This window comes from Amphibalanus amphitrite, unplaced genomic scaffold (genome assembly GCF_019059575.1).
Source record: "Amphibalanus amphitrite isolate SeventyFive unplaced genomic scaffold, NRLGWU_Aamphi_draft 000344F_arrow, whole genome shotgun sequence".
Classification (NCBI taxonomy): Eukaryota; Metazoa; Arthropoda; class Thecostraca; order Balanomorpha; family Balanidae; genus Amphibalanus; species Amphibalanus amphitrite.
This window is the reverse complement of record NW_024881839.1, coordinates 118244-133559: the sequence shown is the minus strand read 5'-3', so window position 1 is coordinate 133559 and position 15316 is coordinate 118244. Positions and strand designations below refer to the sequence as shown.

Genomic DNA, 15316 nt, shown 5'->3' with positions numbered 1-15316 from the left:
GGAGGGCCGACGCACTGTACCTAGAAGCTTACGGCATGAATTAAAGTTCCAGCGGCAGATAATAGACAATAAAAGGAAAGCTAGCCACGAACGAACCCGATGGCCTTCGCTACAGCCGGTCGTTGCTCTCCAAGTTTATCGACGGGAGAGCTGTTGTGCTTTGTTTGTGGTCTCTTCCCATGCATCGCCAATCGCCATCACTGATAACCAACTGATGACTGAACACTTTGTCTGCAGCATCTGTCAGCTGATCGTAATGAATGCAAACGAATAGGTATATTGACTTCTGATGCGGTCATTAATACTGCGTCGGTTACTGGAGTGGAATCCGTTATCCGATCCTATGGTAGGGGTCGCGAATCCCATCTTTTATGTCCGCCAAGGTATGCCTAGGATGTGGCGTTGATAGGTCAACACCTCGGAAAAAAAACTTGTCGAAATACGTTAGGTTGGCGCTGCCATTGCTGACATCACTTGATCATTGGGATATTGGCCCACAGCCGGCATAAATAATAGGTAGGTATGTACGTACTTACCGAACGTAGGTTTAGCGAAATGTAGTGGATGACGGACCACGGCACGTGACAGGCCCACCGCCCATGTTCCGTGCGGCACTGTTTCGCCAGCTTCCAACTGTAGGCTGACCACCCACGGGCGTCCCGAAGTTTATAGGGCTGTAAATTGTAATGGTGAATTTGAGGATGCTAAAGCCATTCTTGCCATGCACCGCTATAGGGTTAATGTTAAAATTCTGACCTTGGTAGAGCTCGGGCCCTCCCAACTCCCAAGCCTATGCAAAACGACACCCATGAGACCTTCCTCAAAAACACCTGCAGACTGATATAGCCCCGTCTCGGTGGACTGGCACCGGCCCGCTATCACCGCTTATCACTGCAAACTGTCGCGGCAGCCGACCTGACTCTCCGCGGCCCTGGATTGTACCATTTTCATTTATTCTGTTTACGTTACCAGGTGGTGGTGCCTCGATTTAAGCATCAGCTTTTGCACCACCACCTGGACTATTTGCTTATTTCCATTTTATGTCTAATAAATGTGTTTTGTTGTTGTTGTTTGTTGTACGGCAGATCCAAGGGCGCAACGTCCGTATAAATGGACGGTCAGGGCAGCTGGTAGGTAAATACTCCTCCGTCCCATCGTTTCCATCCTCAGCCTACTGAAATCCTTCCCCTCCACGGCCTCTCCCGGCTCTCAGGCATAATATGGTATCGAGGGCCATGCATATGCATAATATGGCCATGCATAATATGGTATCGAGGCATAATATGCCATGCACAGGGGCACCGCCAGCCTCGCACGGGCACCTTGGGTCTGTAAAGGGCTCCACGGGCCTGTCGGGAGCACTTTAGGCTTGTCAAGGGCACCACAATCCTGCCAGGACCCAGGGGCACCAGCGGCCTAGCAGGGGCACCACAGGCCCGCCATAGGCACCACAGGCCTGTCAGGGGCACCACAGGCCTAACAATGACACCGCAGGCCTGTCAGGGACTCCACAAGTCTGTCAGGGGCACCTCAGGCTTGTCAGGACCCAGGGACACCACAGTCCTTCCAGGGACACCACAGGCCTGTCAGGCCTATGGAGCACCAGAGGCCTAACAAGGCACCACAGGCCTGCCAGCGGCACCAACGGCCTCGCCAATGAGACGTTGCAAAGCATTGCAATGCAATGCCTCTTAATAGTTTGGCTGAGACCGCTATACAGTATACACAATAAGGTATCTAGCTAAATTGGTTTTCGTGATAACTCCTTATTTGTGACTATAGGGTGTTCACTAAAAATTGACACAAACTTTGAATGGCTGCATATCAAAAGTGAAGCAAGCTATTACGATCCAACTTAGCATAGAGATAAAAGGGACGTTTTTATCATACCGAGCATAAAATTTCACGGATGTAATGAAAACAGTGGCGTTGGAGGTCGTTTTAAACAAGGACTACCAAAAGCCAGTTGGCAGGCTTTCCCAAAATAGCCGTCAATGGGAGAGTTTGACACGTACAAATACCTAATGAAAACTTAAAATGTCAAAATTAGTTACATACCGTACAGTCGGACGAAAGTTCTAGAGGGTGTGGTAGTCCGAAAAGCTGAAGTGGTGTAATTGTGAAGATATTGACCTGAGGAAGGGTCGGGGCCCCGAAAATGCACGTGGAGGGGCTTTTTGACACCTCACGGCGCAATGCTGCTGATCAGTAAGGTATTAACTGTGCCTAAGCGAAGAAGATATATCACACCTGAGACTAGGCTGAGTTACACCCGGCGCAAATGATTTCTCGAAGCGACTGGGAACAACATAAGGCCAGAGCAGTAAATATGCTATGGTCAAAAAAGGGACAAAAAATGCAGAAAAAAGTTAAACTATTTAAGGTAGAAAAATCATATTTTTAGTTAAAGGGCGACAATTAACTAGACAATGGAGTGTTCTGTTGTGATGTGATCGATGATACAAGGGCTAACGTCCAATTAAGTGTCAGCATGCAAGCTAACGCTGGATGCCGTGGTGTATGTGTTATTTCAGAGAATATCATCAGCTTGACTTTATTCCTCCATACTGGTCCTTTACAATATGATACTTTTTGAGCCAAGTGTATTATTAAGCACTAGAGGTTCATGCAGAACAACATATGTAACCAGAAGGTGATGTTCTGGTCCGACCTCGCGCCAGCACACTGACCAAGGGGCGCCTTGAGGGCCCCGGCCGATGTAAAAATTCCCATTGGAACGAGACCCGATAAGCCATTTTCCACGTCCGAAATTTAACAAATGAGTGTATAATGTGATTTGTCTAAGGCTGTAACGCATGTTGGTGTCTTTCGATTTCATACAAAATATCAACTGGTTGCTCATTGCCACCATCAACTGGCCAACATCACGGTCCACTGGTGCCAGAGCTTGTGACAACACTTCCAAGGAAATGTAAAAAAATGACCTATGGGGATCAGGCAAATCTGTTGACGCTCTACGACTTGCAGCAGATGCAATGTGCATTACAACAATGCCTCGTTTGTTTAAATCGGTTCATTTTTACCGAACATACAGCCTGCTAAACTTTGTCTCAATTTTTAGTGAACACCCATTATACTAATGCCGGTTGGGTCATTTATGACCCATGCTTATAACTTGAGAACCGATGGAACAATTTTTTAAGCTTGCACAGTTTTCTTACTGGGACCCGTGTGGCCAACGTTTGTTAAGGACAACTTAAGAATAAAAAAATAAAAATTCCGGCATTAATGGGTGAGAGAGAGAGAGAGAGAGAGAGAGAGAGAGAGAGAGGAGAGAGAGAGAGAGAGAGAGAGAGAGAGAGAGAGAGAGAGAGAGAGAGAGAGAGAGAGAGAGAGAGAGAGAGAGAGAGAGAGAGAGAGAGAGAGAGAGAGACAGAGAGACAGAGAGACAGAGAGACAGAGAGACAGAGAGAGGTATCAGAATTTACTTGTAAAAACACCGCTTATCATTCAGTACCTATAATGTCAAGGTTGTGAAAAACCGTTTTAACAACGTGTTGGCGACCACCAGCTGACAACATGAACAGTCCTAGTGTTAAAACATGTCAAATTTAACGATGAAATCTGAAAATGCGCATTGGAAGTCAACGGAAATGCATTATATGGCCATATATGTCACCATGCATTTTCAAAATATAATGTTACAAGTGCGCGGTTGCTGCAACGTACCAATAAAACGTTGTCACAACGTTTTACCACAACTTTAGGACCAAACCATGGCTTCACAACGTTCAGAACGTTGCTAGAACGTAATTAAAACGTAATTTCGCAACTTACCGAAACACGACGTTGTGACAACGTTGTACTAACGTTTCCTGTTAGCTGGGTTACCATCGACACTAGGCAAGGAAAATCCACTTCTGCGTGGATTTGCCCGAATAAACGCTATTGCTATTGGAAAAGCGAAAACGTTTTAAACTGCAGATAAAGGTACTGTTTTCTGACAAACGACTACAATTTTCACCTTAGAGGAGGCCCCAGAGGCGAACAGTAGGCCCTCTTATGAAGGGGCCCCCTACTTCGGCTTGCCACCCCTGGCAAAAATCCGTGGCGCCGCTCCGTGGCAAAAATCCGTGGTGCGCCCCGATGCCCCCCTCCCCCCGTTCCGCCGCCTATGAATAACCCAGCTAACAGGAAACGTTACTACAACGTTGTCACAACGTCGTGTTTCGGTAAGTTGCGAAATTACGTTTTAATTACGTTGTAGCAACGTTCTGAACGTTGTGAAGCCATGGTTTGGTCCGAAAGTCGTGGTAAAACTTCGTGACAACGTTTTATTGGTACGTTGCAGCAACCGCGCACTTGCAGCATTATATTTTGATAATGCATGGTGACATATATGGCCATATAATGCATTTCCTTTGACTTTCAATGCGCATATTCAGTTTTCATAGTTAAATTTGACATATTTTAACACTTGGACTGTTCACGTTGTCAGCTGGTGGTCGCCAACACGTTGTTAAAACGGTTTTTCACAACCTTGACATTATAGGTACTGAATAATTAGCGGTGTTTTTACAAGTAAATTCCGATACCTTTCTCTCCCTATCTCTCTCTAATATATATATATATATATATATATATATATATATATATATATATATATATATATATATATATATATATATATATATATATATATATATATATATATATATATATATATATATATATATATATATATATATATAATATGTGTAATAACATGTGTAAATTGCAAAGCGTCATTGGCATGTTTTGCAACATCACAGGCGGAGCTAGAGGCTTGCAACTATCCCTATGTAAACGCGGCTGTTATCCGCGGCTGCCAGCAAGCCACGCGGGCCGCCACTCAGGCGAACGGTGGCTCGCGCCCTGACCTCGCCTGAGGGGCCGTGACGTCAGTGTCACCGACCGGCGTTCAGAGCCAGCCGGCCGAGCCGCAGTCTACGCGGCGCGAGCGAGCAGTGAGGGCCGGCGGCGGGCGCGGCTGAGATAGCTGGAAGATGAAAGATAGCGCCAGTTGTCTGCGTTTGATGCGATTGTTGTTTTGACTGGTAAGTCAAAGTACCATTTACGAGTAGCATTTGCAAGATTGTGCCTTGTAATATCGTGCGGTCTAGGCTATAGTTCATTGTAGCTCTAGCCTCTAAGGTGTTGACATGTTTCAGTTTGATCTAGCCTGTCGCACTGTTACGGAAAGTGGTGCAGGTATTTTTGTGATTTTTTCATGAATTGAATGTCTGATTTTCCCTCATGTCTTCCCGCAGACGTCCTGCAACTCGTCAGCGCGCCTTGCGGCAGGCCTACTGTCGGCAATGCGGTAGCGAAGTGGCTGTCCGGAAGCTGCGACCGGAACGGGGGGTGCGCAGACCGTCTAGTCAGGCACTGCCAGCTGCCTAGGGACATCGAGGCCGCAAATGAGCCGGTGCCTACAGTGGCGCGGGAACCGGGGGGGGGCTAGGGGGGGCTGAGCCCCCCCAGCTTTTCGGCTGGGGGGGCTCGTAATGTATTTGAGCCCCCCCAGCTGGAGGAATCGAAATCGGAAATCTGCCAACATAATTTCATAGATTCATACATAGGCGTGGGAACCGGGGGAGGGGGCAGTGGGGGAAGCTTGCCCCCACAACTCTGCGGCCGTGGGGACGGTGCCCCACAACGTTTCATGAGGCCAGGAACCGCTGGGCAGCTTGTCCTCCCCAAATTAGGGGTTGTGGGTCACAAAGGAAGAAAGCATGTAAGTGAAAAATCCACCTATTTCACTGGCTCGGCAACTCATTTGGCAGATTAAAACCTTTACTCCAGGTTGCCAAAACGATAGTTTCTTCACTCAGCTGAGACGGAATACCTCACTTTTTGAAAATATTTTCGTTTTTTTTTGTTGTTGAAAAGGCCAAGGTCTGAAAAATAAGTGGCCTAAAACCGGTGAGAAAACTAGATTTGGGGGTACCCTAGGTTGATTTCTATTATGGTTCAGCCCCCCCCAGTCTGGAAGAAGTTCCCGCGCCACTGGGTGCCTAACGGTCCGCCGAGTGATCCTCCCAGCGAGGGTTAGTAAAGAAGTGAACTTCCACCAGTTCTGGCGTGCTAGCGGCTAGCGTCAGAGCCGGTAGAACCCAATTCCGTCCCACGCCCCCATGGGGGCGCCCCTGGGCCCCATGCCCCATCACCGATGCCGCCGCCGTCGTTTTGTTTGTTTGTTGTAAATTGACCTGTATGATGTATTGAAATATACACTTCTTACATGCCTTTTTTACAAGTCTAGAGAACGGGAAGAGAGCGTCGGAAACACATTCTGAGTATGTTGCGAACACGTTGAGAGGGCGTTGCGAAAATGTTTAGGACGTTTACTTAGGGTCGCAGGGACGGCAATGCGAAGTAGCGACAACGTGGTGCGCACGTGATAAAAACGTCGCAGAGACGTTGCCAAAGCGTTCTATACTCCTTGTAGTCACGTTGCGGAAACGTGGTGACAACGTTCCAGAAACACTGTTGGTACGTTACAGAAAACATTTCATAACGTTGGCGGGACGTTGTAAGAACAGTTTTGGGACGTCACGGCCACGTTACAGAAACGTTGTGATGACATTCAAATGCATTGTCGGATGACGTTGTCACGCCGTTGTCTGGAGTCTACAAAATTACGTTGTCACAACGATAAATCGGGACGTTGTGGTAACCATTTGACAACGTTTAAACGACGTTGTAACAACGGCAAATTGTTAGCTGGGAAGGTCAGGAGCGGACAGAGCTGAGAGCACTGGATGGAGCGGAAAAAGAGCCGGTCAGAGCACAAGAAATCGGTTCACTGTGACGCGACGCCTTCTAAGGCCTCTTCGACATTCGAACCGCGAACGTGCCAGTGATTTTGCATTTCTAGTTACGAGCCCAAGTTCGAGGGCTGAGGCTTTCCGACGGGCAGCAGACCACCCAGCGTCGTAATCTCAGTGCAGGTGAGCCCGCTCCTGAGAAGCATTTCAAACTCTACAATGATGGTGACCTTGATGGTGACCGTCTAGAGCGCGGGAGAGGTTTAGACCTTTGGGACTTGACTTGGGTTTTGATTTTACATAAGGATCCGGCGACTATGCGTCATGTGGATCCATGAGTGTCATTGGAAGAAAGTCTTGGTGAGAAAAGTTGAAAGCAAATAGTCAGGGAGGCACCATTTCATGGAGGCAAGGCCAGTGGAGGTGTATTTAGGGCCTTGAGTGGAGGCGGCCTTGGAGGCACCCTTCTCGCTTTATTTCCAGTTTCCCAACGCAATAGTTTGCGAGTATAATTTCATAGCCAAGACCCTGTAAGAATCTTTCCCAGGAACAGCCGGGGCCGGTTCGGGATTGGACGATAACAGGATAGGATCCGCCGGAAACAGCTTGATCCAAATTTACGAACATTCTCAAAGCGTATCACCTGCGGCATCTTTGTCGAGATATGCCGCGAAGAAATAGCTGCCAAACCTCACACAGAAGCTGCCAAACTCTTCATCGTAGGAAAAATTCTTTCGACATATTTTTGCCATTTATGGAGTTTTTTTTTGTTTCGTGACAAATGTTAGCTATTTTTCGTTTTAGATATACCGGATAATATTTGCTACCGTTTCTATAATACAAAATACAATAAACCATATTTTCACGAAATAACACGCTACCCAAATTCCTTCAGTTTGTTTCTTTCCCTTCCCTTCCTTCAAGGCCGGAAACAATCTCAATCTCGATTGCAATTTGCATTATTGCTCCGCTTTCTTTGACCACTGACCTGTATTTGCCGGATTTGTTTTGTGATTAGTTTCCATAAATAATTGATTTAAGTGGTCTGTGAGTGAAAGTTGGATCTGTATTTGCTGCGCCCTGCATAAATTAAGTGCAACATTCGAAAATGTCGTCTGTCCCTGTGGAATCTGAAAAGATATTTCAATGGATTCAGGACTTGACCAATGCGGACAAGAGAGAAGAAGCGTTATTGGCATTGAGCAAAAAACGAGAGGTGAGTATGCTGTAGCTTATATGTTAGACTGACTAGCACACAGGCTATAAAATAATGGGTGTATGGGTACCTATGGCACACTTTGACAGTGTCCAAGATTAATATTCGGATTCTCTTAGCAAAGCGTAGAGGGAAACTTGAAGTTATTGCTAGGTTAAGTGGATTTCAATCAGTGTGGGAACAAACAATTAAGTGAACTCTGAGGGTTTTGAAAGTAAGAAACTTTTGGGGAACTCCACCCGTTTCAGTACCTGTAACCATGACTTCCTTTATGGATTTGCGAAGGGTGCAAGTTTGTTTCTATCCCAGCTATTCAGCAACATTTTTGATGCAATGCAATTGTGTGATATGACTTAGTTTTTGATTTGGCTTATAAGCTTATAAATGCTACTAAATGCTAAAGATATCATTTTGATTTGGAATGGTTTTCAAACATTCCACAATTATATATCCATAAAAACCTAATATTTTTTAATATGGCCGGTAATTCTAAACCTGGTTATCATGAACAAGTGGACTGCACATCATGGAACAATTTTGGCAGTTGGTGTTAATTGTTAACACTCATGAGATCAATTGTGTGGATCAAGCATTTATGAGATGTGGTTTTCCAGTGTGATGCTAAATGTGACAACAGTCCAGAAAAGCTGCCAAATGTCGGCCCTGCCAATATGTTATTTCTGTCCTGTTAACACGTTGCTCATGCTTGGTGTCCTGTCCTGTCCTGCTGAACTACTATTCCACCAGCTGTGCTGTTGACACTTTATCCCTATGGTGCTGCTGACCTAGCAGACCAATTATCTCTGTCTGGCTAGTGGCTGGCCTATACTCCTGGCCTTCTGGTTCATTATACTTGTCCTGGGGGCACATGCTAATCTTATGTGCTAGCCTGCCACCCCTCCTGCTAGCTGACATGTTGCCCCTCTTGCTGACCTGTAACTGCCCATGCAGACATGATACCACTCCTGCTAATATGTCACTCCTGCTGACCTGTCACCCCTCCTACTGACACCTGTCCTGCCAACCTGTCACCACTCACTCCTGACCTGTCACCCTTCCTGCTGACCTGTCACCCTTCTTTCTGGCACCTACAATGCCAACCTGTCACCACTCACCCCTGACCTGTCACCCTTCCTGCTGACCTGTCACCCTTCCTGCTGACCTGTCACCCTTCCTGCTGACCTGTCACCCTTCTTTCTGGCACCTCTCCTGCCAACCTGTCACCTTTTACCCCTGACCTGTCAACCCTCCTGCTGACCTGTCACCCCTGCAGACATTCCATCCTTCCTGCTTACTCATCATCCCTGTCCATCCGACCTATTGCCCCCTCCTGCTGACTTATTGCCCCTCCTGCTGACTTATTGCCCCCTCCTGCTGCCTTATTGCCCCATCCTGCTGACCTATTGCCCCCTCCTGCTGACCTCCCCCCCCCTGCTGACCTTATTGCCCCATCCTGCTGACCTATTGCCCCCTCCTGCTGACCTCCCCCCCCCCTGCTGACCTTATTGCCCCCCTCCTGCCGACCTATTGCCCCCTCCTGCTGACCTCTCCACCTCCCGCTGACGCCGCAGGTGGTGCCGGACCTGGCGCCGATGCTCTGGCACACCGGTGCTGTGATCGCGGCCCTGCTGCACGAGATCGTCAGCATCTACAGCTACATGAACCCGCCCACCCTGACGGCCATGCAGAGTAACCGGGTGTGCAATGCACTGGCGCTGCTGCAGTGTGTCGCATCGCACCCCGAGACCAGGTCGGCCTTCCTCGCCGTAAGTCGATGAGTTACTGGGAGGAGTTAAGGCTGAAACAGACTCTTTCGGCCGCAGTCAGGAAATCGCATACGAGAGCCTATTCAAAATGAAGCACGCTCGCATCAATCGCACGCACCTCCCGGATGCGATTGATGCGGGAAGAATTATAAAGTATTTGAATAGGCTCTCGCATGCGATTTCCTTCCTGAATGCGGAAAGAGTCTGTTTCAGCCTTTACTGATCGAAATTCGAACCTGAAGAGCACGTCTGTATAATAGAATGTGTGAAGGGTGTGTAAACTCTCGTGCGCTGTCGTGATATCTGGACTCAGTAGGTGCAGAAATCAATTTCGGTGCTTGTAAGTTGTAGTCATAACCGGTCCTTTGATGAAGGTGTAACTCTGCCGTCTCGGTGTTCTACAGGCACAAATACCGCAGTACCTGTACCCGTTCCTGACCACAAACACCAAGACTCAGCCGTTCGAGTACCTGCGACTCACCAGTCTGGGCGTTATCGGCGCCCTCGTCAAGGTAGGTCGGGGGATCGGTGGGGTCAGGGGATCGGTAGGATCGGTGGGTTCGGTCTTCTGAAGGGCTAGCAGCGTCTCTTTTTTCATCGCTTTTTCTTGGTTGGTCTTAGAAGCGCGGTAGAAATATAACGACGAACATACTTTTTATATATTTTGTACGGTAATACCAGCTGATTACGTCGTGATAATAGTTTTGTAGCCGAGCTACTTGCACTTCCTTGCTCGCAAATTAACCACGGGAATAGTTCGTTACTTTTGGTAGACATTCACTGTTAGTTATGCTCATATTTTGTCTCCTATCTTTTGCTTACAATACTGTAATTGTCCATTTTCAGACTGACGAGCAGGAGGTGATCAACTTCCTCCTCACCACGGAGATTATTCCGCTCTGTCTGCGTATCATGGAGTACGGCACGGAACTCAGCAAAACCGTGGCCACCTTTATCCTGCAGAAGATTCTTCTCGATGAAATCGGTATGGGAAGCGCAGAAAGCAGGGTTGGGATGTTTATTGTTTAGTACCATCATTGTATTGTAGCGTTGACTTGTATCGTGTTTTACAGATAAATGTCATGTTTGTCTTTCGTTGAAGTTTACTCGATGTTGTCCGGTAACGACCGGTTGTTAGAGAGCTTGCTTTAATATGAACCTCATGTGATGTTTTCTTTTCTGATATGCTCCACCTAATTTGACAAATAGTAGTCGACCTGCCTCATTATTGGTCCCGAACTCCCGATTTTACCATTTTTTTTTTTGGCCCTTTTGGTCTGGCAAGTCCATATCAGAGCGGGAAGGGTGATAGGAATTAGGGAAGACATTGGTCTGGGCAGACACCCTAGAGAGTCACCGGGGCTGAGCCCGTCCGAATGGACTGGCCGACCAGCCCCTCAAGGTCTCTCTGCACCCGGCTATGGGTGTGCTCCCTTGGGAGCAGTGGTGCCGCTCCAAGGGAGCAGCCCGCATGAGATAAAGTTGCCTGTCTAGCCTGGAGCGAGGGTTGCGGCGTGGAGGAGAAGTATTTCAGCATCCTGAGGATTGAAACGACGGACGGATCGATTTTACCACCACCAATGCTCCCGCCTCCTTTCAGGCCTGGCTCACATCTGCCAGACGTACGACCGCTTCTCCCACGTGGCCATCACCCTGGGAAACATGGTCATCAACCTGGAGAAGGAGAAGTCGGCCCGCCTGCTGAAGCACGTCATCCGGTGCTACCTGCGGCTCTCCGACAACTCCAGGTCAGCACTGCCGGAAAATCCCCGATCTTTGTCATCGGCTTATGTATAGTCGACTACAGAATGATGTTCCAATTTTCACAGGCAATTATTTGCCTGGAGTGGTAGGCTGTGCCGCATCACACGGGCTAAGTTCACAAATTATAGCTTTGTCCCAATGCTCACAATCGACACGCTTAATTGCGTGATAAACGGCACAACTTAGCGCTCCGGTCAACTGATAGCTTCTGAGGAGTGGAACATCATTCTGTAGTCGACTATACCTACTCTTTTTGAGTGAATATTTACGGAAGATCGTTGCTGAATGTGTTAGGTACGAAGCATTTCCATTTGCTGAGCGATGATTGCTCAAATTATCACACATGAATTGTGTTATTGTTGTGTGCTTATTTGGAAGGTGATAATCTACCTCTGTGCAGCGTCAGGGAAATGCTCAAAGGTGCTCTGGTGGGGGATGCAACAAACGGAGTTAGTTTCAGGCTGGAAGAGGTCGGCGTTGATAAAAATCTGGATTGTGCTGATGTGTGGGTAATATAGCCGTATCTCTGTGCTGTTTTCTCTCCACTGACCCGTCCTCTCCCGCCCGCCACCAGGGCGCGCGTGGCTCTGCGCTCATGTCTGCCGGACCAGCTGAAGGGGGATACCTTTGACGCCTGTCTGGAGGACAAGTCGGTCCGACACTGGCTCAACATGCTGCTCAAAAACCTCGAGGACTCGGGGCCGGGAGGCGAGGTCCCGCGGCCCGGCGGCGCCGTGCTCAAGGCCGCGCCCTAGTAGGTACTGACATGGCCGCCAGGTGGCAGGGCTGCTGAGGTCGGCGGTACAGCCTCTGACAGTGGATTTGGTGCTGTGAGTGACGCGGTGTCTCCGGCGGGTGGCCGCGTGTCGTATGCCGGGAACTGTACGGACTGGTCGCCACGGACTGCGGAGGAGTTTCGGGGCGAGAGGACGGAACTCTGTGCCGGGGAAGGGAGGGGAGATAAGGGTGGGGGATTAGCCGGTGGCTCGACTGCCAGACAGCTGTGACGCAATTTGGGAAATGAATTCCCGAGTCAAGTCAGACGAATGAATCCGTCGCGCTAGTACCTGTCATACTATCTCCTCCGCTAAAATATGCTCAGGTGTTCTTTTCCCCGTTCTTCTCCGTCAGTTCTTTGGCCCCATACAGTGATTTATTTGCGAGGGTTTAAGTGGCGATTCTATTTGGATGTTATTCTGTCCCTCTCCCTCCATGCTGCAGAAGCTCTCCATGTTGCGTTCCCCGCGCTCGCCGGCTATTTCCCACACTCAGTGCTGCGCTCGGCTCGCGTCTGAAGATGACAGTCCGAGACTTTTCCGTGTCGACTCCGCCCTGGCTCGCTGCGAGTCCGGATCTGTTCCTAGCAGCCTCCGCTCGCAGCGGTGTTGACCAGAAGTCGTACGGTGGTGGAAGAGTTTTGACCGTTCTGCCATACTGCAGGAGTCAGGACGCGCACAGGGACTGGTTTGTATATAGTTTTTTGCCCAGATGTGTACATAACCTTTACAGCGATGTGGCTCGGACGTGTACATAATGTATACTGCAGCGATGTGTGTATTTTTGGCGTAGTGGCGTGTTCGGTGTAGTCGTTTTCATATGGAAATCGTTCAGTTCGGTACTACTAATTGTGAATGTGGACGCAGGGGGTGGATACTGGCTAGGTTGACTATTCCAATGGAATGTGTTCGCTCGGCTCACCAATGAGACACTAGAACTGCATTCAGTGATAATATACCAGCTGCCCGAGTCAGAATTGCAGCACTTGTTACAGTCTGGGCTAGGGATTCCATTTGATTGTTGGTTGCCAATTGTGTTTTCTTTGCTTATTCAGTTACAGCAGTCTTACAGCAATGTCTCGACCAGGCCGCACCAACTGATGTTACCCATTCTTGTGATTGAGCGCGCGCACGACTGAATTCCAGTGCAGGAGAGGCCCGGGTGCCTATTGATCTGTGTTATTTGTCGTGATGATCAGAACGTTTGTGCGTCTGTTCTAGCCAAACTGTGCGTCATGCCATGTGGAAGATGCTTGCAGCGCTCTGTGGCATTGGTCAGGGAGATACTGTGTCGCGCACATTACTGTAAATGCCTGTACTGGGATTGACAATGACTGGTCGCATGCTTGTTCGGCCATTGCGTGTGGTTCAACGAGAGGTCGGTGTGGAAAATGCCGGGCGTGTCGCACATTCATGACGTATCTGTTGCTCGTGGTTAACGGCCCTGGCGCAGCGTAAGTGTTTTCTGTCGGCTCGACATACCAGTATGTCTCAAATATCGAAGGCTCTCTGGAACCATGGGAGAATCTTGTTTCCGTGTGTGAAGTGTTTACCGCCTGGTTTCCTCAATAAGTCACCATTGCTGCATGAGTATGTACTGCGTGATGATTGGTTTGACGGTGTGGAACGGAACGTCATCACTATCAATGCCGTGAGCGTCAGTTAAACTTTATTTCATCGGGACCACCGCTGGTGGGTCGGGATGCCCGTCGGTGGATCAAAGTCATAGCCAGGGCATTGAGCTGAGAATTGAGATTCACTCCAGGGGGACCAAAGCCCGTGTCTGCTGTTGAGCAATAGCGGTCCCTGCATGCAAAGCATATAAAGATTGTCCTGCAATCGCATGGAGCCTACGGGCACGGCCAAGACTCGGCTGGATTCAGTTGGTGGCTAAAGCCGCGCCGGCGCTCGTTCTCACTGCCACTCGCTGCAGTGTTGCCAGGTCTAGAGGTAAACCTCCAGATCTAGAGGTTTTAGGGGAGCGTTTCGGGGCTCCTGGAGGTTTTTGAAAAAATGCGGATTCTAGAGGGTTTTCTAGAGGTAATATGAAAATGCGAGAAAAGACAACTAGGATCAAGGTCTCTTGAGAACTATTTAGGCACTAAATTTCATGTTATTATTTTTAAGTATTGCACGTTTAAACACACCTATTCACTTCCATCAACACACTTCCATCAACAGATTGATGGAAACGAAAAACCTACTTTTGGCTTGTTCACTAATGAGGCTCTGGCCGCCGGCTGCAGCTAAAAGTTATCGATATACCGTGGGCACCATGGGCACCAAGGCTATTTGAACGTGGGCACCAAGGCTATGTAAACCTGGTGCCCACGGTGGGCACCAAATCCACCAAGTTATGTGGACAAATGCGAAGGCATGCGAAGAATGAGGGAATTATCTTGATTGGGGATACAACCGGGTGTTTCAAAGCCCGCTGCCAGCTGCTGCCAGCGCGCTGACTTCACACTTTGGGTATGTTCCAGTCGCACTTCCTAACACCTCTAAACTCCTCCAAGAGCAATATAGAGGAGGTTGGAGCAGGGCCCTCCTTTGATTTGTAGGGGCTAGAGCTGACACTGGGACAGGGAAGCTATCTTGGAGGAGTTTCGAGGTGTTAGGAAGTGCGACTGGAACAGACCCTTTGGTAGTGTTGGAGAAATGGGCTTGATGATGTCTTTACGCGCTGGCAGCGAATGGCAGCGTGCTTTGAAACAGCGCCACGGTTTGTGATATGGAGGTAGGCATGGAGGTATATATCTTTCTAGTTGAGGTTTATTTGCCATTGGGTCTACAGTGCAGGGATATTTCTATCTCGCACTCCTCTCAGATGCAAAGATAAGGTCTCGTGATCGGATATCTTTTCCTCGCGTGTTCCAGAAAAAAAAAACTCGCTCCTTCGTCGCTCGGTTTTTCAGTAACCCGCTTGGAAAAGATATCCTTATCTTCCACTCGGAGCCATGAAGAATCCTCTATATACTTCATACTCAGCGGCAATGGAACAGAGGTTTCTAGAGGTTTTTACAA

General features: G+C 48.5%; 1 protein-coding gene across 1 annotated transcript; it reads left to right on the top strand.

Moving 5' to 3' along the window:
- The first annotated feature begins 7686 nt into the window (after window positions 1-7686).
- On the top strand, window positions 7687-13885 carry LOC122389115 (CCR4-NOT transcription complex subunit 9-like). The gene is made up of 6 exons (XM_043380806.1): window positions 7687-7986; window positions 9558-9752; window positions 10157-10264; window positions 10599-10737; window positions 11353-11500; window positions 12091-13885. Exons 1-6 carry the CDS (start codon window positions 7879-7881, stop codon window positions 12269-12271), a joined length of 879 nt encoding a protein of 292 aa, XP_043236741.1. The 5' UTR covers window positions 7687-7878; the 3' UTR covers window positions 12272-13885.
- The last annotated feature ends 1431 nt before the right edge of the window (window positions 13886-15316 follow it).